This window comes from Chenopodium quinoa, unplaced genomic scaffold (genome assembly GCF_001683475.1).
Source record: "Chenopodium quinoa cultivar QQ74 unplaced genomic scaffold, ASM168347v1, whole genome shotgun sequence".
Taxonomy (NCBI): domain Eukaryota; kingdom Viridiplantae; phylum Streptophyta; class Magnoliopsida; order Caryophyllales; family Amaranthaceae; genus Chenopodium; species Chenopodium quinoa.
Window position 1 is genome coordinate 936,179 of NW_018742577.1, and position 25,064 is coordinate 961,242.

The 25,064-nt window shown below is 35.8% G+C and overlaps 3 protein-coding genes across 3 annotated transcripts; 1 reads left to right on the top strand and 2 right to left on the bottom strand.

Moving 5' to 3' along the window:
• Positions 1-777: 777 nt before the first annotated feature.
• LOC110720863 (transcription initiation factor TFIID subunit 6-like) lies at positions 778-5,666 on the bottom strand. The gene is made up of 12 exons (XM_021899942.1): positions 5,182-5,666; positions 4,279-4,365; positions 3,755-3,856; positions 3,566-3,674; positions 3,341-3,444; positions 3,105-3,242; positions 2,902-2,997; positions 2,320-2,444; positions 1,943-2,075; positions 1,607-1,732; positions 1,415-1,526; positions 778-1,229 (listed from the first exon to the last, which is right to left on the bottom strand). The coding sequence occupies exons 1-12, from the start codon at positions 5,305-5,307 to the stop codon at positions 853-855; spliced, it is 1,635 nt and encodes a 544-aa protein (XP_021755634.1). The 5' UTR covers positions 5,308-5,666; the 3' UTR covers positions 778-852.
• Positions 5,667-7,777: 2,111 nt separating this feature from the next.
• Positions 7,778-12,423, bottom strand: LOC110720864 (syntaxin-52-like). The gene is made up of 6 exons (XM_021899943.1): positions 12,243-12,423; positions 11,563-11,788; positions 9,695-9,900; positions 9,433-9,533; positions 9,241-9,285; positions 7,778-8,095 (listed from the first exon to the last, which is right to left on the bottom strand). Exons 2-6 carry the CDS (start codon positions 11,781-11,783, stop codon positions 7,964-7,966), a joined length of 705 nt encoding a protein of 234 aa, XP_021755635.1. The 5' UTR covers positions 11,784-11,788; positions 12,243-12,423; the 3' UTR covers positions 7,778-7,963.
• Positions 12,424-14,235: 1,812 nt separating this feature from the next.
• On the top strand, positions 14,236-24,301 carry LOC110720865 (serine/threonine-protein phosphatase PP-X isozyme 2). The gene is made up of 8 exons (XM_021899944.1): positions 14,236-14,610; positions 18,238-18,390; positions 21,529-21,591; positions 21,670-21,755; positions 21,953-22,028; positions 22,103-22,371; positions 22,452-22,530; positions 23,779-24,301. The coding sequence occupies exons 1-8, from the start codon at positions 14,470-14,472 to the stop codon at positions 23,827-23,829; spliced, it is 918 nt and encodes a 305-aa protein (XP_021755636.1). The 5' UTR covers positions 14,236-14,469; the 3' UTR covers positions 23,830-24,301.
• Positions 24,302-25,064: the final 763 nt, after the last annotated feature.

Here is a 25,064-nt window from a genome sequence, read left to right on the forward strand (position 1 = left end):
ATTGATTGCTTTGATCTCTGGACGGAGCAATGGACTCGAGTGCCATTGCCTAGGAAGTACGGTACTAGGTGTGCCCGTCTAGATTTGGAGATTCTTGACGGGTGTTTGTGTTTGTTGGTTGAATGAGGGGGTTACTTTTTGGACGATATATGGATCATGAAAGAGTACGGAGTGAAACATTCTTGGGTGAAATTATGTTGCATTTCGAGCTTTCCTTATCGTTGGGCAATTGGTAGGATTACTCCTATTGCTATTTGTAATATTAAAGTGATGTGTTTTTCCAATAATCACTCAAGGTTATATTGGTATAACATTAGAGATAAATCCTATACCGAGGTTCAACTTCATGGAGGCACTCCTAATTTGTTGTTACAAGCTCATGTATGCGAAGAAAGCCTTGTCGCCATTCCCGGAAGTAGACAAATCTATGCAGCAAGCAAGTGAAGCTAGCATATATGATCCTGATAAGTAGCCAAATCCCAGCAGCAAACAACTAAAGAGTAAAGATACGTAGTACACATTAGTATGTATGGCACTTTCGGTTTACCTTAGTGTTATTAGAAAAAAGATTTTGGCTTTAATCATTTAGAGTGTTTACCACTTTTTTCGAAATCATACGATGTTATCAAGAATAAATGCATATTAGACCATTTTGTCTTTCAAAAAACATTTGTATTATATCTTGTTAATTACTTATCACAATTGGTGACGAGGGGAAGAATTTTGAAATAAGGGGACTGTAAACTATGATTGTTTTTGTGATTTTGACATTTGAAATAATATGCATTGAATGTCTAATATCAATTAATTTACACTATTAGAATACAATCTTTGAAGTATCGCATTGAGCAACTACAAAAATAAGGATAGTTCAGGGGCTGGAGTGAAAGAAAACATGCTAATACCAAAATGTTCAAAGAGAGAGGATAACAAACGACCACCGTCTGTCTCTTCCTTCCAGGCCAGAGCAAGGGCTGATGCCTTTTTAGCATGAACATCTGTTTTCTCTCGTCTACCACTGCTTCCTGAGACATTTTCATTTTGCAATTGCTGGCTAATTGCTGAAAGGCCAGCATCAGATCCCCCAACGACTGCAGCAAATCCTCCAGCAATCCCTTGTATGTTGGCTTGCATGGAGTTCACTGGTATCACTCCCATCGCACCATTGGTTGATAATTTCTTCAGGGGTGGCTGTTGTAGCATGTTGTCCGCACTAGCTTTTCGCTTGCCTGGAAAAGTAACAAAAAGATGAAGGCAGAACCCAGCAATTGACACAAATCCAAAGGAAGAGGTGCAATCTTCTCACAAGGATTTTAAGACTTCATACATTCTATTGAGGGGGTGGGGCACCAAATCAACCCCTCACCCCCTTCTAAAAAACAAAGAAAGAACGCAAAAGAAATTAAACTCTTACTAGGTAGCACGGTCACAATCTTCTTATTGGACTTCAAGATAGGTCTTGCCAATGGAAGTGGTAAGCTTGGATATTTCTTCAACTGATCATGCATGCATTTGCCAGACGCAAACTGGAACTTGTAATATTGTGTCAGTTCAAAACAAACTGAAGAACATAACAATACTAGATAATTTGGTACTAAAAGCTCACCAATAAGGCCCCATAGACCCGCCAAGCTTCTTGCCTTCTAATCTCATTCTTCTGCCCTTCTAGTTGCATTTCTGGCCCCAGAAGCTGCATATATGGCTCTAGATTTGGAAGTATCAGCAGACGAACCTAAAGTCATAAGACATTGATTAAGCTTTCTCATTGAAGCCTAGCTGAAGAAAAAAAAAATAATCTCCTCTCTTTCTGCCTCGATTTCATAGGATTACCACTAAAATTGATAATTGGTATACAAAAATTAAAAATTGAATAGCAGCATAGGTAATTAAATATAATAATGTTACTTTTATTTCCTTTTAACTCTATGCTTATGAAACATACCACACTAGGTCCAAGGGCAGCAAGCCCTTGAATAGCACCATAATGTTGAGGCAGTGCTTTTTTTGGGTCCAAGAAAGCATGGAGCAGTGTCCTGGTGACTCGAGGCTGGAGGTTGTGATAAACATGCCCAAATCTGTTGAAGGTTTTTTAACCAATTAGACAAACAGGCAAGAAGAGAGACAAATTTCAGGTTAACTGGCAGCCAAGAGTACAGCAAGATAACAGTATGTGATTTGAAAACCTACTGCAGATTGCATTGCTTGTTCACCTAAGTTAATATACAGTTATACACCATAACTGCATAGCCACAACAAAAAATAGCATAGTATCTACATTATTTTTCTTTAGGATCATTCATCCTGTAACACAGACCATACCTTTGACATACTCGGGCAACCAGGTTTGCGCTAAGGTTTCTCAGCTCCCAATGATTGTCAGAATATCTGTTCCCTAGCCTCTTCGCTACCAAACAGGTAATGACAGAAGGCATAAGCTGGTGCACCTACAAAAAGGCCATGATCACAAGTTCAGATGCAATTAGAAGAAAACATTCAGATGATTATAAAGTCAGCAAGTCTTAGGCAACAATTACGTTGACCAAACCAGATCTTTATAATTGGTAGACAAAGTACACAGATGGGATTTACACCAGAAAACAGAATACAAGATAGGATAATGTTCAAGTCGAAAAAATGCCATGACAATTTCATTTCAGGACAAGAACATGTACCAAAAATAAGTAATTGCCAACTAGCTATGTCAGTTAAAGTCTTCGGGACAATCAATCATAACATATATTAAAGACAACAAATGCTAGTTATAGCACCTTAGTTTGTGACATAAGAAACTTAAAAAGCTTATCAAAGCCAATAGATTCAGCAACTGGAACATTTTAGCAAATGAAAGGGACAAGTAAGCTTATGCTCAACCATAGCAGTATAAAGCAGAGTTGGACTTACATAAGGCTCCACATGTATATGTGGGTTCTGAAGAAGGCTCCAAACAAGACGCATCAATCCAGTTAAGAGACTTAATTTATTCAGATTCCGAGAAACCTGTAGTCATTTGACTCAGTTCAGATCGTCAATTACCTAAGAAAAAATAGAAAATGTATGATGCAAATTAAATCAAGGATTGTAAGCAAAAGAGCATCACAAATTACCTCATCACCAATGAAGCATGCGAAGTAAGGTACCAAAGGATGAAGTCCAGAATCAGTTGCCAAGCTCCGCAAAGCTTCTTTGAAGAGAACTGTATCAGACTTGCATGTAGTAAGCTCAATAACTTTGTCAAAATAAAGCTACATTCAGAATGGAAGAAAGGCTTGGGTCAATGTTAGGCAATTCATAAATCAGTGAAAGTTAAGGCTTAAGGGTATAAAACAGTGAATTTATAAACCTGAAGCTCTCTAGATAAGACATGTTTGACTGGTAGTTTAATGTCAATAGGGATTCCTTCTTCTTTAAACTCTAATTTATTTCCATCAGATGAAGCTACAAGAGCTGTAAACATAGATCAGCATCAGAATTTTGCATCAATAACCCATATATAAATTCATAGGCATATGTTGCAAAAATCAAATCACTAAACACCATGCAATATTGCAATGTCAAGGTTTGATACCTTCAACTGGAGGATTCTCAGGAATGGAAGGCTGTACGCCTTCAATAGCCAGCCAGTGCACCGAAAGAGAGGTATCAAGGGGTGCTCTTGGCACGGGTACTTCAGTTACCTATGTTGATTAGGAAGATTATGGATATAAATAGGATGAAAACTGAAAATTGATTAACATTAGAATTAGTAAGATCTTACATTTTTCAAATCTAGATCAAGGTCATTAACATAAAACAAATCCTTCTGTCCAGCAGCTCTCTTGAAACGCAAAGGATCATTGGAGGCAAAGCCATAGATCGGCTGATGCACAGACAACAAGAATCAATATAGGTCAATAGCTTAAGCACACAAAAATCAGAATAACCGATAACATCAATAGCTATGATTGTAAGCAGGCTCCTACTTCGGGTAACGGGTAGCATAGAGGAGACCATGTATGCACAACCGTACCTAAAAAAAAGGCTATATGGATTGTTTCCAAAAGCACCTTGATTCAAAATGCTATAACTGTTTGCTACTTCATAATAACAAGCACAGATAGTTTGATAAGCTACACCCATGGTAACCCAAAACAAAAGAGTTAACTTTGGCTCCGTTGGAATGAATTGCAAAATAATCATCCAATAGCCAAACCACACATATATTTAAAAGAAACAAGCTTCATTATGTCATCAAAGTACCTTTAAGCTCAATAGAACTAAGAAATATAGTCTTACTCTTACCTCTACATTTCTCAAGTTCAGAGCAGCATCAACATCATCTGCTGTTAAAATTGTGCGCTTAGAGTGTCGCATGCATTTGATTGCCTCCTATAAAATTAGAAATTTCAATTCAGTTACTTCTAACCATACATTCCACAGTATTGCGATATGAGGGAAAAAAAAAATCATACATTTCAAATAAGAAAGACACAAAGCTATCCAATGAATCATTTTCAGCAAGATCGCAGGGCATCTAGTTACTCTAAATCGACTAGATTAGCACTAACCACCCAAAAACTTAATCAAAATTCAGACATTCCACTTTATGCTGCAATTAGATAAATACATAAACTTTGTGGCCCAATAGCTAAACACAAACCAATAAGATCATCAGCAACACCGAACCGATCAATTGAGTACACAAGCCAATACTTTATGCTTCTTGATCATCTCTTTGACAAACTCCACCACCCATCACTCCAATCCAGCCGAAATACCAAACAAGACTCGAATCAATCTCGATTACATTGTAGTATAGCCCATCTATCCAATTCGACATCCTAATCTCATATGAGACCTCAATTTTGAACCACTGACTGAACCAACAACAAAACCCAAATAAATGCTCCTCAAATTAAACTCATTTACACAGTATAACCCACAATACACCCTACAAGCTAATCATTGCTGACATTGGAGGCCAACTAGCTTAGTTCTTTAAAATCTTGGAGTAAAATCCAAGACCTCGGATCGAATCTCGTACCTAAAAAGTTAAACATTGCTCACAAACTATCCATAGAACTTCCTAAATTTTCTTCAAAATCAACAGTAATCCAAAATTCCCAAAAGAGTTTAATTTGCATAAAATATAATACTAAATTAAAACACAAACAAAAATAAATTAAGGGTTTAATTAATAATTACCTGCATAATTTCTCGAACGCGATATTCAACATCAGGGGCAAGAGCAAGAGCAACATCTGGGGATAAATTATTGATGCCAATGCTTTGAGCTATCACCTCAATCGTCTCCTTTTGAATTACGCTCATCCCTTATTTTAATCAATCAAAAGAAACAATTTTTGGGTGATTTTAAAGAAATTAATGGGAAAAATAATTAATGGGTATAGTCAATTTTGGATTAATTTACTTGTATCACAAAACCCCACTTCAAATTAACCCCAAAAACCTCAATTTTCTCTCTTTATTTCGCTGGGTTTTCAGCAATTGAGGAGAGAGAAAGATGGAAATAAATATTATCCAGGATTTTTCGAATTGTAGTTCGTGGGCATAAGTGAAGATTGAAGCTTGACTTGTTAGCGGGAATTAACAAGATTTCGGGTGTAAGAGGAGATGAAGAAGTTATACCTTATACGGAGTAATTTATTTATACCAACCTACTAGGGATTGAACTCTTTGAACTTTTAAAGTGTTAATTAATGTGTTATTAATTATAGGGTTTATTTTTGTCACGTATTTAGGAAAAAAATATTGGGTTAATTTTGTAATTAATAAATACTCGTAGTATCACTTCGTATTTTATTTTGTGATTTATAAATACTCGTAATATTACTCCATATTTTATTTTGTATTTGTACTTGCTCTTAAATAAATTGACATGAACTTATGAAGGAACGCTAAAAACATCATCATAATGGTTTTCAATAACATAGCTCCTGTCATTGAATGTATTGAGTATATTGTACTAATTGTATGTTATTGTGGGTTTTAGTCTTTAATGTTACAAGTTCATGTCAATGGTTGTAGTTTCATTTTAAAGACAAGTTCATGTCAATGGTTGTAGTTGGATCATAATTCATGTCAATGAGTATAATTTTGCTAATTACTAATACATGTATACCAGGGATTGAACTCTTTGAACTTTTAAAGTGTTAATTAATGTGTCCTTCCCTTGCCTGATAAAGAGTATAACATCTATACTTTATGATCTTTCAATATATATATATATATATATATATATATATATATATATATATATATATATATATATATATATATATATATATATAGCGTTTGTCAAATCTTTTTTTTTTTTATGTTAAGGAGAAGATCCTGACCGAAATTTAACCCTCACAGTTTTTATATCCTTTATTTTTAATTCACGAATACTTATTTGTTTTGTGTCCATAACCATTTTCGTATCATCCTTGTGCTGCCAAAGTAACTAGTACTTGACAATCCAATTCGAAGATGTGTAGAAATATGGCCTTTAGACTAGTTTTAAACCTAATACTCCGTAAAACAAAGGTTGAATGCCTTAATGCTCATGCTCTCCACATGCCACACTATGATTTTATCGTAACAACCTCTAGCCATTGCACCCTAACCTACTTAAACAATATTCCCCAAGCTCCAACTATATGACTTAGGAGCCTCAGGCTCTTTCTGACCTAGCACTGTTATGAGTCTATAAATCACCCATTATCGTCCTTGTATGATTGTGTTAAACATGTTCCTCTGTTAAGTATAATTGCATCATATGTAGCCTTGTCTTCAAAGACCATAGTATCACACCAAGCCAAAATAAAAGACCTAAAACTAACTAACAAGTAACAAGCACGGTAACTTCTCCGCATAGAGCAACTAGAGGCATGGAAGCTTTAGAACTTTAGTAAGGGCGAAGTGGTCATTAGTTAGTTTGTAAGGACATAACGTGCATGGTTCATTTAGTGAGGACATTGTTGGTATATCCAAAAGTGAAAGCAGCTAAATTTACTTGGCTGCCCTTACTAAATGAACCATGCACCTAATGTCCTTACAAACTTACTAATGACTATTTAGTGACTAATGAAAGCCTCTAGTTGGCCGAGGCTGAGAACCTCTCGACAAGCACCTCTTTTGTTACGAGGGCTTGCTAGGCGGCTATATGGTGTATACATTGCATGCGCAACGAACCTCACTACACACAATGGCATGAAATCATCTCACTTAGTCACTTATGAATCCATATTACGAACAACATTCACTATTAAATGGCACAATTTAAGTAGACTACAAATTGGTATCTTTTGTGTACTAGCCCTTCAATAGTTTGAGTATCGTTACTTCATTAAAGTTTCGTGTTTCAAACTTCACTCATTGTGATAATTACCTTGGTTAGCACCCACATAATTACTTCATAGTAAATTCTCCCTTAAGGGAGTGTGAGAATGAGCACTGTGTTGTGGCCATTGGTGGATCTATAAAGCCATCAGTTGTATACTTGTATAGCTCATGTTGGCTCTCTACTCATTTCATGTCCTGCCTTCGATCTTTCTTCTAATAGGTAAAGACCATAAGAATGTAGCGATCCTAATTCGTGTGATCATTACCTTACTAAGGAAAGGCAACACTCATATTGGCTCTCTGATCCAGCCTCTCGTGTCAAATCTCGGGTCAAATTGTGCGACTAAAATTAGATTATTGACATTTTCTTACCCAGAAACAGAATCACCTTAATCCACTATTAATGGGAACTTGAATATAATATTTTCTCCCCACTTATCTTGTTTCCCTTGCATTCTTTTAAGGTTTTCGAACACTCAAATTGCTTTAATCGTGTAGTTTAAGCATCGCATACAGCAGGGCAAACCAATCCATGACTTGACTTCACAAGAAGCAGGCAACAAAAAGGGAAAACAAAAAGAAGAAAATAGAAGAAGTCTCACAACATTACATTTCACACACACACACTTAATACGTACAATTATAAATACTTTATCAACACAAAGATAGCAAGGATTAAAACTATAATCCCAGCAACTGACAGCAGTAGGCACAAGCAGGAACAGCTACCCTTGGTTTTCTTGTTCAGAATAGCGAGACTCCTCGATATACGCTGTTTCCGTAATAACAAACCATCAAAACAAAACAGGGGTTAAAGCTAGCAATGAAACCAAAGAATTTAAAACATTCATAGAAGACTGCAATCATGCTCATTACAAAGTTAATGACATAGTCATGGAAACTAACACCTCTTCGTTTCTTATCCAAAACGCTTAAATCTAACTTTTTATTACTCCCTACATCCAAAAAAATAAGTCACATATACTATCTTTGGATGTCTAGAACAAATTGTAAGTGTTTTAAGTATAGTAACATTTGTCATTGGCTTTCACAAAATATATAAAGATCAAGTATAAAGGGTCTTTAGAAAATTTGAGGCAGATTTTTATTTACAAGGGATTGAGATAATGTGACAACAATTTCAAACCAAAGGCGCATTAAATAACCCAATTTGCCACAAAAAATTGGCTGAATGAACCTGAGACAGTGAGATGTAACATGGGGTTTCCCAACAGATCCCAACTCTTGTGTCTCCACAAATAAAATGGATTGGGCAAGAATAACGCTATAAAGGAATACTAATGTAGTCTCAGTTAACACACAATGCTGACCCAGCAAACTACAGGTAACCTAATGAGCTGTAAGTCCCGTCCCACAAAGAATTAATTTCACAATTTAAATATACTCTGAATGTAGGAAATTTTGTTGAAACAAATGAATAAAAAATAGACATCAAGGCAAACATAGGACTATAGGAGACATAATCTTCTTTTTTTTTTTTTGGAACACATAGGAGACATAATCTAAATATAAGAAAGTTTCTGCAATTATTAATCCGTATGTAAGACAAGGTAAAACTGTATTCGGAGTTCAGACACAAAGAAATAATTATACCTCTGCACTAGGGCACATGGATTGGATCTAACCTATAGAGAATCACAGTAGCTAAGCTGGAAAGAGAAGCGAAAGCTTAACAACAATTGGTTTAAGTTTACAGTGTTCAGAACAAGCATATACATGGATGTCCTACGTGGAGTGCGGAAGATATCTGAAATGTGTCAATGAATGAATGAATGACCAAGGACAAACACTGCCTGAACCCTCAAACACAACTCGGTGGCACCAACTTAATTTGATGCTAAACATCATTCAAATCAGAAAAGGGAACAGGAATTTAAAGTAAGGGGAGAACACTACCTGCATTCGAGAGCCTGTAAATTCAACATGTTGATCCAGGTTATCCTGCCAAGAAGACCATCACATAAATAATCAAATTATGCTAGCATTAGCACATACTCCATAGTCCACAGTTGAACATTTGGAGTTCAAGAAACATTAAATAGGGGGTCTACAGACTACAACAATCTAACTCAAAGGTAGAAACTGTACAATGAGTCTTGTGTGTAGCTCAAGTTCTTCATTCACAGCGAGTGCAATATGTTTTGTACTTATAACAGTCTCCTCCAACTGTTCAAGCCCTTCATCTTGCTCTGTCCAAATGCAAATTCAACATTTAAAAAAAAAAAAAAAAAAAAAAAAAAAAAAAAAAAAAAAACGCAGTAACAAAACTTGTCCAGGGAACCAATGGAAGCAGGAAAAAAAATGAAATAACTAAAACAAGTTCCCAGTTGGACAAGATTAAGCAACTCACCCTTCATGATTTGTCTTTGAAGACTAACAATGCCTTGATTATCCATCTCAGAAGCTCTAGTCACGGCATCAACAGACTTTGTCTCCGGCCCAAGTAAGCTGTCTCTGTTGGCAAAATTTGACATGTTCAAAGTGGTTGCCATTTGATTCGTCTTCGTTCTCAAGTTTGAAAGCATGTCCTTGCGGCGATTAAACTCTTTCTCTGTTCTGCAATGTCACAAGAAAGCACAATCTCCATGAGAAAATCTCTTGAATATCAATGTGTAAAGCAGAACCCAGTCACCCACCATGCAATTTGTCATTTTTAAAATACAATAGCTCCACCTACAGGGGCCATAGGCGAATAGGCGCTGAGGGGCACGAATCAAATAATTCCAGCATTTATATCGTAATGCCTCTCACTGTCACAGGGGAAAACAGCACATTACAGGAGGAATGCACCAAGCCACCAACAAACCTCATTTGTGACTCAAATTTACGAGGTCCTAAACCATATGTCCACTTGTATTGACTGAAGACCTGCATGGTTTTAATTTTGTTCCTCACAAATTCTCTCAAAGAAACTATGTTTCTTGAGTATCTTGATTACATACATGTTAAGCATATTATGCTCACATATTTGTAATTTTCTGAATGAAGGCTTCTTTGCAAAATCATATATAATGATGGGAAATGGCTTCTAGCTCTTCCTTGCCATATTTGATTCAGACTTATTTTTTGGATAAACAAAACATTTCATTACATGATATAAGACAAAAGCCACATGAGAAAAACTAATAAAATCAGAACATACAAATTACAAAACCAATAAGTAACATGGGAAACTTACCCAAAGTAGAACCTTTACAGTCAAGATATCTTAACAGAGATCAAATAACTAAGAAACTCAGACTAATATCTCATTTGTCAAACAGACAAAGAACAAATTCATAAAAATATAAATTTCCTTACCTCAAATCACCACATTCAATTATTCAAATCATTGGCATGATGACTTAGCCCATTACAAATTATAATGTGGACACTTTTTTTTTGAGTGTTTGTACTACTCCCTTGTTTAACAATGTTGAGAGACATTGTGGTAGGTGAGGCATGATTAGGTGAAAAGGCAAGGATGATGCCTTCGGATAGATAAACCCCAGCTCCAACCATGAATTGACAATAAAAGACATGATTAGCTTATACAAGACAATAAGAGAAACACTATCAAACGAAATCCCAGCTGTTGTTTATACCGGCTAAATCACACTTCCTTTCAGACCCTACTCCCTATTAAAACATAGCCACAAGACTTACAGGAGCCAGAAACCATTCTCCCTCCACCAATAACACTATATTGTAAGGCATTTGAATTTGAGGAAGCCAATATCTTAAAGGGAGAGATGTCAACTTAAGTTCGAGCTCAATGAGAGTTAACAACACAAAAGGATACAACAAAATACAAGGTTGATAGCTGGTAAGTGGTAACAGAGAGATTGATAGAAGGTAAGGGCAAAAGAGCATTATCATATATTACCAGAGGAGAGGGGGGGCAAGGGCTTCACCAAAACAGTATATTTTCACCCCTTCAGGTAAACCTACAAGTTAAGACGACATATTCCGCAACAAAAAACTAATCTCTATCTCCTACAGCAAAAAAGGACAACAAATCCATAACTTATCAGCTTGAAAATGCCAGAGACTCCGGATGAACCGAGACAGATCAGATACAGAGGGAAAAAAAAAATTAATTAATTAATTAAATGAGCTACATGCCACATATTAAGTACTTCGTATACAAAATTCAGCAATTTCACACATCTAAAGCACTAATTTAAGCTTTAAGATAAGTTGATCATATAGATCCTAAGATAAAGATTAAAGACTCACATAGTCTTCTTACTAGGAAGTTTAGATAACAGGGATTCTAAACTATCAAGTCTAGTCCCCAGGATTGTGATCTTTCGCCGTACAGATGAAAAGTGACGCTGTGAATCTGGTCCTGAACCTGACATTGCTGTTTTCTCTGATATCATACCATTAATATCATCAGCTAATTTAGTCGCTTCATTGTACTCCTTCATCCAAGAGTCCCCAGATGTCGAAGCCATCAAACCTTATAAGAAAACAGAAGGTTATTGAGTATATTGTAATAAGATAGGCATTAGTTGACTAAAGTTACCATAGCTACACTCCCAAAAAAACACAACCTCATGAATTTGAAAAAAAAAAAAACAATCATCATGAATTCAACTTCGCAATCCTACCCAAAAATCCATAATCAAAAATGGTTTTCCAGCAGTAGTAACTAGTAACAATTCAAATCAACCCAGAAAAAATATAATGATCACAATACAAAAAAAAAATGGCAATAAAATAAAAATGAAATCTTGAACAATGCAAGTTGAAATTGAGCTAACAGAATCGAACTGCTAGAAATTAAATTGATACAATACAATAAAATTACGACAATCAAAAGAAAAAATGAACTGGGATCAAACAACAACAGAGTAACAACAAATTATTAACAAAAATTTTTAAAAAGTTGGAATTTTTAAAAAGGGGTTTACCTTCTTATAGATTGAATTTGGGGAATTGAGTGATTAATTGAAGAGAGAGAAAGTGGAGACAGCGTCTTCGAAGAAGAAGAAGAAGAAGATGATGATGAAAGGAGTTTGAAGGAGAGAGAAAGGGTGGTGGGGGAGCGAGAAAGCGAGGCACGTCGTCGCCACCGCTTTGAGCACAGTTTTCTTTAATTTTTGTTTAATAGTCAATGAGTTTAGTGACTCGAGTCTTGGCTGCCTTAAACGACGTCGTATGAGGTTTTTTTAATTTTTTTTTTTTAGTTGGAAGATAATCAAAGCTCTCCGATTTTCTGAAAACAACTGAACTGAACTGAACTGAGATGAAATGAATTGTTTATGAGAGAAGGAAATTAGGAAGTGAACTGAACTGATTGAAACTGAACTGAACTGAACTGAAATTAAGCTGAACAAAACAGGCCCTAAGTTGGTCACACAAGGTCAACGGATGTTGACAAAGGCTCAAAGCTTAGATGTTAAATTTGAGTGTATGATGTGTATGAGATGCATGATTTCACCATCGGAATAAAGCAGGTAAATAAGATCGGGTTTTGACACATGGGACACCTTTGATACCGGCCAAAGTCATTCATATCAGCATATCACATCATCCACGTGGAAAGTTGCTTAAGTCCACGTGGATACCCGCCGCCCACTTGACAAGCCTGCTACGTGGAACGAGATGTGGCATCAATTTGGGGATTTCTATAAATACCCAAGCACATTTCACTTCTAAGATACAATTTCTTTTAACCTAAACCTCTCTCTTATCACCTTTCTTACTCATATCATCCTAACACTGGCTTCATCATCGGAGCGGTTATTCCCAGACAAACCACAAGGTTAGCTAATCTACGTTGATTGTGTAGGTGCTCAGTTGGACGATAAACCTTTATCGACCACAGATATGAGTTGCCGGAACTCACCCGAAACATGATGCATATTATACAATTCAAATAACATACAAATGATGATTTAACCTAAAAGAATGTTCATTTCAATATGCAATAACAAGGAATTAAGATAAAAAGTTATGATCTAATTCTATATTTATTAAGTTTCTTTCCATTATATTGGTATTTATTAACTTTATTTACAAATAAAAATAGTAATTTAGCAGAATTTAATGGTAAAATTATAACATTGAGACTTGAGATCATAGGTTCAAGTATTTTACAAATCGCATTCTAACATTCTAAATGTATGTGGATGATGTGGTATGTGAATCAATGAAAGAAGCTTGTCTTATATGAGTTTTTGAGGAATGTTTTTCCAACAATCAACTATATCTTTTTTGCATGGGAAAATTGTTACTTAAGATAGCAATTATTTATCTTAAGTGTCGGTTAATGCAAGTAAAAACTTGTATCTCAATTAGCAATTTTACTTGGAATGAAAACATAACCGATTACCAATCTCTAATGTGTTACCAAAGTTTTATTCTCCATTGACATATTTGAAAGTTTGGTCTATTCTCAATAGTTTAAGTACAAAATCAACTTTTTGATACCTTAATTTAATTAGAAATTATTGAATTTGGGTGATAACATACTTAATATAGTAGTTTTACCTAATAAAATTATACATGACCTTGAGTATCAATCTTAGAAAAGATGACACTAGCTGAACCAACCTAAGGCACAACACAACCTAGCTTGAAAAGAGCATGGTATGACACATTATTATGCGTGATGAATTGTGCATCATCTTGATTTGGGAGAAATATTATAAGATCATCTCTATCACAACTACTTATATAACATAATTTTACTTTGTCCAACGCTTAATATTCCACTTTAAAAAAGGGCATTTTTGTCACATTAAATGTCAAAAAAATTAAAAAATGATTTCAAAAAGTGACGAGTAGAATGATGATTAATTGAATTAGTGATTTAGTTTTTTTTTTTTTTTTTTTTAGGAATTGAATTAGTGATGTTAAAGAGATCTAAATTAAATCCCTTGAAAATATAAAAAGGAAGAAGAAGAAACAAATCCAATAAAAAGAAAACAAAAAACATAATAAAATAATCAAGAAAAATTAAAAATAAATTAAAATACAAATAAAAGAGAGTGCTTGTTTCACTAAAAAAGAGCGTATTTTCTCTCTCCTCCTTCTACTCTTCCCAAATCTGCTCTTCCTCTCCTCCATTGTTACACAGAGGAGAGAGAAAATAGAGAGTTTTTAGAGAGAGAAAGTGAAGAGGTGGATGGGAAGATGTCAGACCTTGACAGGCAAATTGAGCAGCTAAAAAGGTGCGAACCCTTGAAAGAATCTGAAGTGAAAGCACTTTGCCTTAAAGCCATGGAAATTTTAGTCGAAGAAAGTAATGTTCAAAGGGTTGATGCTCCTGTCACTGTTAGTCTTTCTCCTTATTTCAATTTCTATATTAAAGGTTCAATTTTTCTGGGTTTTATTGTTTTTTGCTCATCTTTTCTGGGGTGGATTTCTGGTGTTTTTTTTTTTTTTTTTTTTTTTTTTTTTTTTTTTTTGTGTATTTATTGGATTTGTATATTTATGGCTGTAATTCTAGTTGTTTTGCCACTCAATTTTTCTGGGTTTTGTTTATTTTAGCTCATATTGGGTGAATTTTATATGATTGGAATTTTATAAGCATGGTTGTAATTTTGAGTGGAAGCTTTATTTGATGATTAATTTAGGGAAAATAAGAGAGAAAAGAGCTGATTTTTCAGTCTAAATTAAGGGTTTCAGTGGGGTTAAGCTTACTTTCTTGTTTGAGTTGATATATGATGATGTGCAAAATTTATAGTGAGAAATTTTAATGGTTGAGTCTTTTGACTGATAACATAGTGAAGTGATAATAGTCTATTGGGGACTGAATATTTTGGTTTGACTCTTGGCCTGGTTTTTGTTTTCCTCCTTGGGCTTGGACTGCGAGGTTGTGATAGAGATCATACAAAGCTAATGTATATAGTGTCATTTGTTTTCTACTGCAAAAGTTAGAGTTAGGGGAATGTAGGAGATAGAAAGTAATAGTGTATTGAGATGGAATTCGAAGCTTAGGTTTAGTATTTGAACTTGATGGGAAAGGCTGGAAGAAGAAAATTAGACAAATCCTGATGCTCTTAAATTGTATAGAAGTTTGAGCTGGATTTCGGTAGAAGTTGATTTAAAGCGGTTAATGTTCCTATAAGTATCTCTCAGGGGGTCTTAGTAGGATGGGTTTTGGTCCAATAAGATCTTGGCTTGGTAGTTTAGATTGAGGTTTGGTTACATTAAGCTCTCGGGATGTTGATACTTTTTTGTGTTTGTCCATCGTTTTTTGTGTCTATTATAGATTGGCGGCACACATCCTATAGCTTTAGAGGATAGAAGTACCTATAGACATCTACGAAGGCCTCAATCTTTTTTCTTATAGTAATAGCTTTATGACAAGATAAATGAAACTTCAGTTGATGGTTGTAATTAAAATTCACAAGTCTTGCATATAAGCCCCAATCAGGAAGAAGTTGTTTTGTAGATACCATCTTAGGGGTCAATTACTTGAAAAAATCCTTTTATCCAAAGAATCTGAATTTCCTCCATAACACTTGGAGGTAGTCCAACTGGTTGGAAATTTGGAATTGGGACTTTGAACCTGGAGCCCAAAAATCATGAAGTGGCCCAAACCAAGTCAGCATTTAGTTCAGGTAGCTTGCACACATTGAGTAGTTAGTCTATGCTGAGGTCAACATTGTGTAGCATGCCTAGAATGTAGCAACAAACTTTGGATGGCCCTATGGCCAATACCATCATTAGTGTAGCTCATGGCTAGTGTCAAAACAAGCTAAGATGAGTAAGGGCATTGATTTATGTCAAGCACATGATGGCGAGGCTAGTTACTGTTCTTGCTGACAAGCTCACACATATTATGACGCATGCAAAGTCTGATGCATGCGAAGCTTTGCTGCATGAAGATTAAAGTTCTGCCTTTCTGGCACCTATGCTTTGTTACTTCTAGTACATTGTTTGTGCAAATGAAGCTTGCTTAAATCTTGTGCTCAAAATCCAAAGCCTGAATACCCAAAGATATAGCTCTTCTGTTAAGAATGCATATTGTGAACAACTGGAAAACAAGCCGTCCAGTGATAGACACTAGTCACCCACCGTCCGATTTGCTAAGGGCAGCATAATTGTGAGGCTGGAGGCTGATTTATTCAGCTCTAGGTCAGTGCTAGAAGCAGGCCAAGCAGCATCACGGTGCTGACTTATTGCCTTATCTCATTTTCCACACTGTGAGCCATAATATACATGCCCTTCATCTGATGATAATGTAGCCTCGTTAATGGCAGTCATTTGCACCATTCAATCAATCCTTTAAAAATTCCTTGAAAATTTCCCCTAAAACACCATAATTACACCACATAAGGTACAATCAATTGCAAAAGCTTAAGAATTAGATATGTGACCTATTAACAACAGTCTTCACAGGATGGAGGTAGACCTAGGCCCATGTCCAACTTCATTCCCCTCTACTATCCTTCTTTTAATAAAAGTCAATTCTAATTATAGTTTGGTTGTATTTAAAAAATTATGTGTACATAGTATTGTGGTCGCTTAATGATTTTGTTTGTATTGTGAAACGGATTATATAATTAGCTCCTTGCCATGTAATTTAACTTGTCTTAACATTTGTACTTTTGGTACTTTCAATTAAATTGTAAACGGGTTTGGCTAAATTAAGAATTATGGGGTTGTTCAAATTGAATCCATTTGTGTGATTACTTGAATTATAATATTTCTACCTAATGAGGATTTCTAGTTGGTGTGTTGGACACTTTATCAACCTGGAAATCTTTCTTTGACTTGAGATCAATTCAGTAGCACTATAGGAATTAGAATCAAAGTTGTAATGTCCTAATATTTGACAGTGCTTTAGGTGTCCTAAGCCTTAATCCTATTATGATGTAAATTAGGATTCCTTCCATGTCCTCTTTATTCATCTCGTTATGAATCTCATAAAGCCCTATTGGACCCTCCATGGTCTACAACAAGGCTATTAACATGATTTATTACACGTTATTGCTGTGCTGTTGTGACCAGTAAATTACACTTTGCGATTTATAGTCAAGCATGATTAGTGTAACTTGTAATCATCTTGATTTATGAGAAGAGCTCAGATGAGCTAATTGAGGTTATGAAGCTTTATTTGGACTACAACAAGTGTCTATGCTGTTGTTCTATACCAAGTCATTTGTAGGGGTATGTAATTTGAAATAAGTTTTCTAGTATATATATTCTTCTTATTCATTAGTTAGCAGCCTGTATTTGTGTAAGAAATATGCCTTGAATCTGATTTCGGGTCTTGGAGTAGTGAGGGATAGCTCGCGAGGTAGCTTAGTGTTTCGTAGGCAATTGTGAAGTTGCGACGAAAGTGGAGCTATAGCTCCTAGGCGAGCGAGCTATAGCTCGCAGAGGTATTTAGGTGTGGCTGGGACGAGCGAGAGCTCACTCGACAGCTAGCGAGAGCTCGGTCGCGCACAACACAAGAAGTTTGGAAGTTGCGCGTGGAGGGTCAGCGCAATTATGAGAGTTGCGCGCGGCAATTTAATGCTGAGGCGGTCAGCGTTTTTCTGCTCGTCTATCTATCTTATTCCGGAGTGCTATATATACCTCCCTAGGGTTATTCGTAGCCGGATGATGTGTCATTGAGTGATCAGTCGGAAATCTTAGAGTCTTTTGTGTAGAGAGATAACATTAGAAATCCAAGAGACAATCAATTTGCTTTCTGTAATTGGTCTTGGTCTGACTCTGTAATATGTATTCCCCAAGATCAATAAAAGTATTACTCTTGCCCGTGGACGTAGCCAACGCATTGTTGGTGAACCATGTAAATCTGTGTCTGTTTTTCTTGTTATTTTTGCATTCAATATTTGTTCTTTCTTGCATCCGTTATAACAATTTGGTTCTTCATTTTTTATATGATTTGTTAGCATGGGAAGTACTTTAGAATAATCGGTGATGTCTCCTTCAATGCTTTCACAGATATGTGGTGACATTCATGGACAGTTTTATGATATGAAAGAACTGTTCAAGGTGGGTGGTGATTGTCCAAAGACAAACTACTTATTTCTTGGAGATTTTGTGGACAGAGGATTTTACTCCGTGGAGACTTTTCTACTCCTTCTTGCCCTTAAGGTATGTTATAACCTTGTTTTTTTGGCCTTAGTTTTTTTTTGCTAGCTTAGTAGTCAGATGAGTATTATTTCTTAGCTAAAATGTGCGAGATGTTAGCTCTTTTTTTGAATGTACATGATGGTGATGATGAGCTGATACCCATTGATATTTTTTTTTCATAGTATATGCAAATCAACATTCCAAATAGTCCAGTTTAACAAATGCCTTGGGAAAAGTACACATACTTCAATTGCTTCTTACTTCATGATGTAAGTTTAGTTTTATGCTGTTAGTGAGCCAATTCAAGATGGTAAAACCCAGCAACAACTGGTGCTGTGATTTTACAAATTACTTAAATATTATTAGAAAACAGTTAGACAGGATTTGATACCTCCTATGCAATGGTAGAACTGGGGGAAGTAAATTATTAATTTTTACATTGGGGTGGGTGTGTGAGTGTGTGGTTTTGAGTGCTTGACCTCTTGATTTTGACAAAGTTAGATTTATCATGAGTACTTGTTTTCTTTCTTATGTTTTATAGGGTAGTATATTATTCATATTATATTAAAATAAATCCAGGCTGGCCACCTTGGTCCCCCACCTGCCATAAGGAGTTTTGCACTCCTATTTAATTATGTACTAAAACTAAAATTACAGCGCTGACCAATCTGATGCGCTTCCAACAATGATCAAAGGTCCAATCATGTTTAGCATATCTGTATATGCGATTGCAGAGGTGGTGATTCTTGAATCTGTTGAGACGTGGCCTTAGGTGTGACCCTTTTTATGTTAGGATTGATGTTGCAGTGAGTAAAAATGGTTATTCTCCAATGTAAGCCATTGTTCAGTTCTTCTTTGTATTCCAAAATGCGGCCGTACCATAACGTATCGGGTGAGTTGTAGCGGTTTTCAGTTTTACCGAACCGATATTTAGCGCTTTGATGCGAGTTATTAAAATACACCGCAATTTTGGACCGAATCGGCCAATACACCGATATCATTGTGAATCGCCCGAAAAATCGCATAAATTCGCGATTTTTTCTTCGACTCCATTGAAAAACAGAAAGAAAAGGAAAGAGAAAGAGGAGAGAGAGAGGCCGGAAGAGGAGAGAGAGGGGTGCTCTGATATTTGAGTAGGGTGTTACTAGTGAGCTGTCAGATAGGTGAGGGGTGGGAAGTGGGTATTGGACAAGTGTCATTTTATATACCTTTATTTTTTGCTTTTGACCTTTTGACTACTCCAGTACGTACTAACTTAACAAGCTGTTTTCTTTTTACTCTTTATTTATGTGTTACCCAATACAAATACGGTATAAGACAATTTATTTTAGAGGAATTGAACTAATAATTGAAACTAATTAAAATAATACTAATTTTAATTATTAGAAAATGATAAAAATTTAATTTTTAAAATTTATGAGTTATAATATTGATAAAACATATAAAATTATATAACTAAAATTCGGTCGCCACATCCGCGATAACCGCATCAATTCCGTTACCGCGACACGTGACCATTATCGTGATCGCGACCGAAACCGTGCCCGAAACCGCATTTTCAAACCATGGTTCTTCTGGATGATTTGCACTCCTAGAAAGCAAAGGGAACAGGGTGCTATGCTGGATACTTTCTTTTCACTCATTGTTCTTATGTCTCCTCAAGAAAAAGCTACATGGCCACTAATATGAGTAATAGGTCTGCACTAAAAATTAAAAACAAACAACTTCTGCAGTATGTCATCTATTTTTGTGTGATAACTGGCTTGGTTTTATAGACATGCTCTGTGTTTTAGTTCTCTTTATTTGTATGTAGTTAGCATCATTTATATATAAAGCCTTTGAAGAACTGCTCAATGCAATACATGATGAAAATGAATGAGTGTTATTTTTATGGGTCATGTGGCTGAGAAAATCCATATTAGGAAGCACAAGCATCCAAGAAGAAGCTGCTTTCTATGCATTTGTTTGACGAGCAAGAAACTAATGTCTTGGTTGAGATTCAAGTCAGATTGTGAGATTTTTTTAAAGATTCAGAATTTTCCATGGTGATAGCCTGTTATCCATCCTTGACCAAATCAAGCTAGATATGAAGCATTTTGTATGTTGTGATTGAAAAGCCTTGGAAAAATGTCCTGTAGGATTAGAAGAAGCTGTCTGCTACAAAAAATAATTATTCATCGAATGATTTTAGGGGTTCATGCTAAGATTGTTGTCTTAGGCTTCAGCATCCTATTAGATCATACCTCTGAACTGCTTTTGTGTCCCAAAATACAAACCTTCTCCTGCCTAGACCTGCAACCTGAGTTTGAGTTGACAATGTGTCTTTCATGCAACTGTAACATATTAATGGAAATTTCTTTCAACTTCATTCCTGACTATTATATCAAATCCTATTCCCATCTTTTTTTTTTAGATTATTTTATTATGGTGTAACAGAAAATGATGTTTTGTTTTGCTCAATAATTAAAGTCTTCAGTCAAGAATATGACTTCGTAGTCATAGCCCTCATAGGCGAGTGATTTGACCCATAGAAACAAGGACTTGGAAAAAATTGTTGATACTATGTCAGCGTCTATATTCAGGGGAACCAAAGATTCACCAACTCTGGTTTAGTGTACTTGATTAAAACAGGTTATTAAAAAATGCTTAAGCTTCTTGTTATAAAATAGCAACACAGCTGTTATGTACTCCGTATCAGATAACGGTCCTTTCCCTACCTTTAGAGGCCACAGAGTAATAGTGATGTTAACTAATATTTGGCCAATATGGCAATTTTTCTTCGTTTGAAACTTGAGATTGCTAGAAGCAGGACTTTGATTTGAATCAAAATAATTTTCTAATGACGAAAGTATATTGAATAGAACGTGGAATATAACACCAAAGGAGACTCAATAAAGATGTTGTGCTTTTAGGGGAGAAATAAGGCTTCTTCACTGAAGAGTATTGGATCCTCTTATCTCCTAATGTCTCAACTCTCAATGATTATAAACTTGTTTGGAGGATTATAGTTATTTAGTGGAAGCCAGGAAAACAGGAATGTGCTTTTATTTCTATCGTGCCTCTAAATTTCATCATATAAATTAATTGTTTATGAAGTAAGGTTTCTTCTATCATTTTCTTACTGATTAGTTTGGAAACTAATCGTTTGTGTAATTATAGGTGAGATATCCAGATCGGATCACTCTAATTAGAGGGAACCATGAAAGTCGTCAAATTACTCAGGTTGTTTTTTGTGTCACACCTTATTTCTGGTTCATTTCAGAAGTGCTGTTTGGTGACTGATTATCCTTTGCTTCCCAGGTTTATGGTTTCTACGATGAGTGCCTCCGTAAATATGGCTCTGTGAACGTTTGGAGATATTGCACTGATATATTCGATTATTTAAGGTTTGATTTCTTTGTTAAATTTATATGTAAATTAAGATTGCACAATGATTTCTGAGTCAATTGAGAATGTGCAATGATGTATTGATGTTAATTGTCAAGAGTCAAAGTGTTGTTTATTATTTTATTTCCGCCTGTCTTTCTTTTAGCTGTGGTTTTGGCATCCACTTGTATTTCTGAGTAACTTCACTCTATGACAGTCTATCAGCTCTCATTGAGAATAAGATCTTTGGTGTTCATGGTGGTCTATCTCCATCCATAACAACGTTAGACCAGGTTAGAAAATATATTCATATTATTTTTCATTTATTTTGGCTCCTGCTGGATCTTCTCATTGATGTATTGTTCAGATACGGACAATTGACAGAAAGCAAGAAGTACCACATGATGGTGCCATGTGCGACCTCCTGTGGTCTGACCCTGAAGATGCAGTTGATGGTTGGGGAATGAGTCCTCGTGGGGCTGGTTACCTTTTTGGTGGCAGTGTGGTTACCTCATTCAACCACACTAATAACATTGATTATATATGTCGTGCGCATCAATTGGTTATGGAAGGTTTCAAATGGATGTTTAACCATCAGATTGTTACAGTTTGGTCTGCTCCAAATTATTGTTATAGGTAATTTTGAGATTTATAGATAACCATTCAGGCCATGATATAGATAACTAACACTTTGTTCTTTGGCGGGGACATTCTAGATGTGGTAATGTTGCTGCAATACTTGAGCTTGATGAGAATCTTAATAAAGAATTCCGAGTTTTTCAAGCTGCTCCACAGGTTTGTACATCTGAATATCTGATCCTGATGTTTCTTGTTCAGTGTATACTATAGGCTGTTTGGTGACGGTAGTTGCTACTGTTCACTCCTGGCCGGAAGCCAGTGACTTGAGTTTGACTTTTAGGCCGTGTTTTGAACTTTAGCTTCAGCACAAAAGAGCTATATATTCTGGCTCTCACGGGGAAGAGCACCGGTTGAAACTAATCATGAGAAGATAGCTTGCAGACCTTTAAGCTCACTTCTCATGTTTCATTTTCATTAATGCCGATGCTAGAAAAGTTATATGTGAGCTTAATTTTTGTATCAAACATAATGCAGTATATATTATTCTTCACAACTTGCTGAGCTTTTTTGCTGGGAGTTTGTTCTTTAATACTTCGTATGTGGTAATTAGCTGAGCAAAAAGATGTACTGATGGATTTGATGAACCTTTGCTGGTTAAGGATTTAGCTATGAGAAAACTTAACCTTGAAAGTTGCAACCATGTTATGATGTCTTGGTCCTTTAGTTTCTGAAACTACTTCCTCGTGACCTTATCAAAGTAGAGTTATACACTTGGATGCATCAAATTCTGAGAATGCTAGGTACAGTTCTAGGCACTGAGCCACTGTGTAGTCTGTATGGATGGCTGGATTGATTAGACATTAACAAGATTTTGGCCAAGTGAAAATGTTTGGTGTATAGGACAGTTCTTTAAATATATTTTAGATGCAAAAGCCCTTTAACAATCACACCTGAAGTCACCAAAAGAGAAAAAGTCGATAGGGAATGTGGGTTGTAGGTCAAAAAGATGAATGGGTGCAAATTGTGATAAGCAAGACTCAATTGTCCTTACAGACAGATTATAGCAACCAAAGTTGAGAGAAACACTTGTGATTTCACCCACAAAGTACTTTTGCAAATTAAATAGAGTAAAAAGTTCTGATTGAAACCGGAAACTAGATGTACTTCTAGTCAAAGTGAAAGTCTTACACGCTTTTTTGAACATGTATGCTCTACAAGGACTAGTTTAGCAAGCTTTTCTTGGGTGCTAAGCCTCAACACCTTTTGGTACTAAGTAAGGTCACACTAAACTGCTGTGACAAAATAAATTGCCCCTCTTACTGTGCCTTGTAGTACTGTCCAGGAGTGCCTGATAAACATAGCCTTGTTAGTCCCAATAAAATAAGCTTTAAAAATTTGCGATCTTTAACATCTTTTTGAAGAAATGATACGAAGTGTATCTCACTGTTTTGTGCTTTGATACAGGAAGCAAGAGGAACTCCTGCTAAAAAGCCTGCACCGGATTACTTTCTCTGAAGATGTTGCAGGTCATGGTATACTCTGGTCAATCAGCGATTATTTAATTGTGGTTGTGAAGCTGGTACATACAAAGCGAATGAAACAATGATTCGGCTTTTTGAAGGAGCTGAGCTGTCAACCTGGGTCACGTGCGAATTTTGGGCAGTACTTGGAGCCTATTCTGCAACTTTACTGTCTGTCAGTTATCGCATGTACTAGTAGTTATGTACTGTGGAATCAAATATGGAGTTGCCCAACTCCTGTAAATCCGCAACTTGGTAAAGAGGAGGGGTGGTGGTTATGGTGTGTGAATGATTTATAGTTTGAAATAGGCTTCATTGAGATACTTAGGTGGAAAATTTCACAGCAATTTCCAATGTCATTTTTGATTGTTTTGGGAAAGCATTTGAATCAAATTGGCAGTACAACGAAATGCATTATTCATTTCTGCTATACCTTTTATAACCAATTCATCTTTTACAATGGTAAATTGACCTACATCTGAACATTTTAATGTCCTCAGACCCTGCATCTATGAGAATTTTTACTGATCAAGTATGTTCGGTGGTAAGAGATTGGCTTTGTGACCCTGGTCACGGGGTTGACTCCCACCTGTGGCTCTTGAGGGTGGATCCCTTTTCTCCCCCCCATGCTCTAGAGTTTGGGTTTTGACAGGCGAGGGTTTTATTCATGTTATAACTTATACTGCGCATTATATTTGCAGCTTATAAGAAATGAACCACGAAGCATTGATGATGTCGAGTTTACTGCTCTTGCAATATATCATACACCAGAAATTCTTTTCTAGTTGTGCTATGCATGGTAATTAGTAAAAGAATGTTGTGTCAATTAAAAAATCTGACTATTTACCGAAATGAAAATACTCTGTTCATACGCAAGTAATGCAACCATGCATATCTTGCCAAAGTTATCTCTAATGAAATAAAGTAAAGCAACTTTTTACTAACCGGAGTCTAGAATTGACATAGTTGAGTTTTAACTATGTGTGGGCTGTGGGGAGGTGAGCAGGTGACTCCCAAGTCCCAACTAACGTTAGTATCTTGTATGTTGTGACAAATACTCGTTGATTAGGAGTAAAGATGAGAGCGTTTAGATTTTCAATATTCACTTTCTTTGAATACATCCAGTCTGATAGAAATGACCTTATACAATGATAAAAATAATTTAATCATGAGTAAAATAATTTGCTCGAAAAATAATGTTGTTACGAATGAACTATGTTATCCACCTAA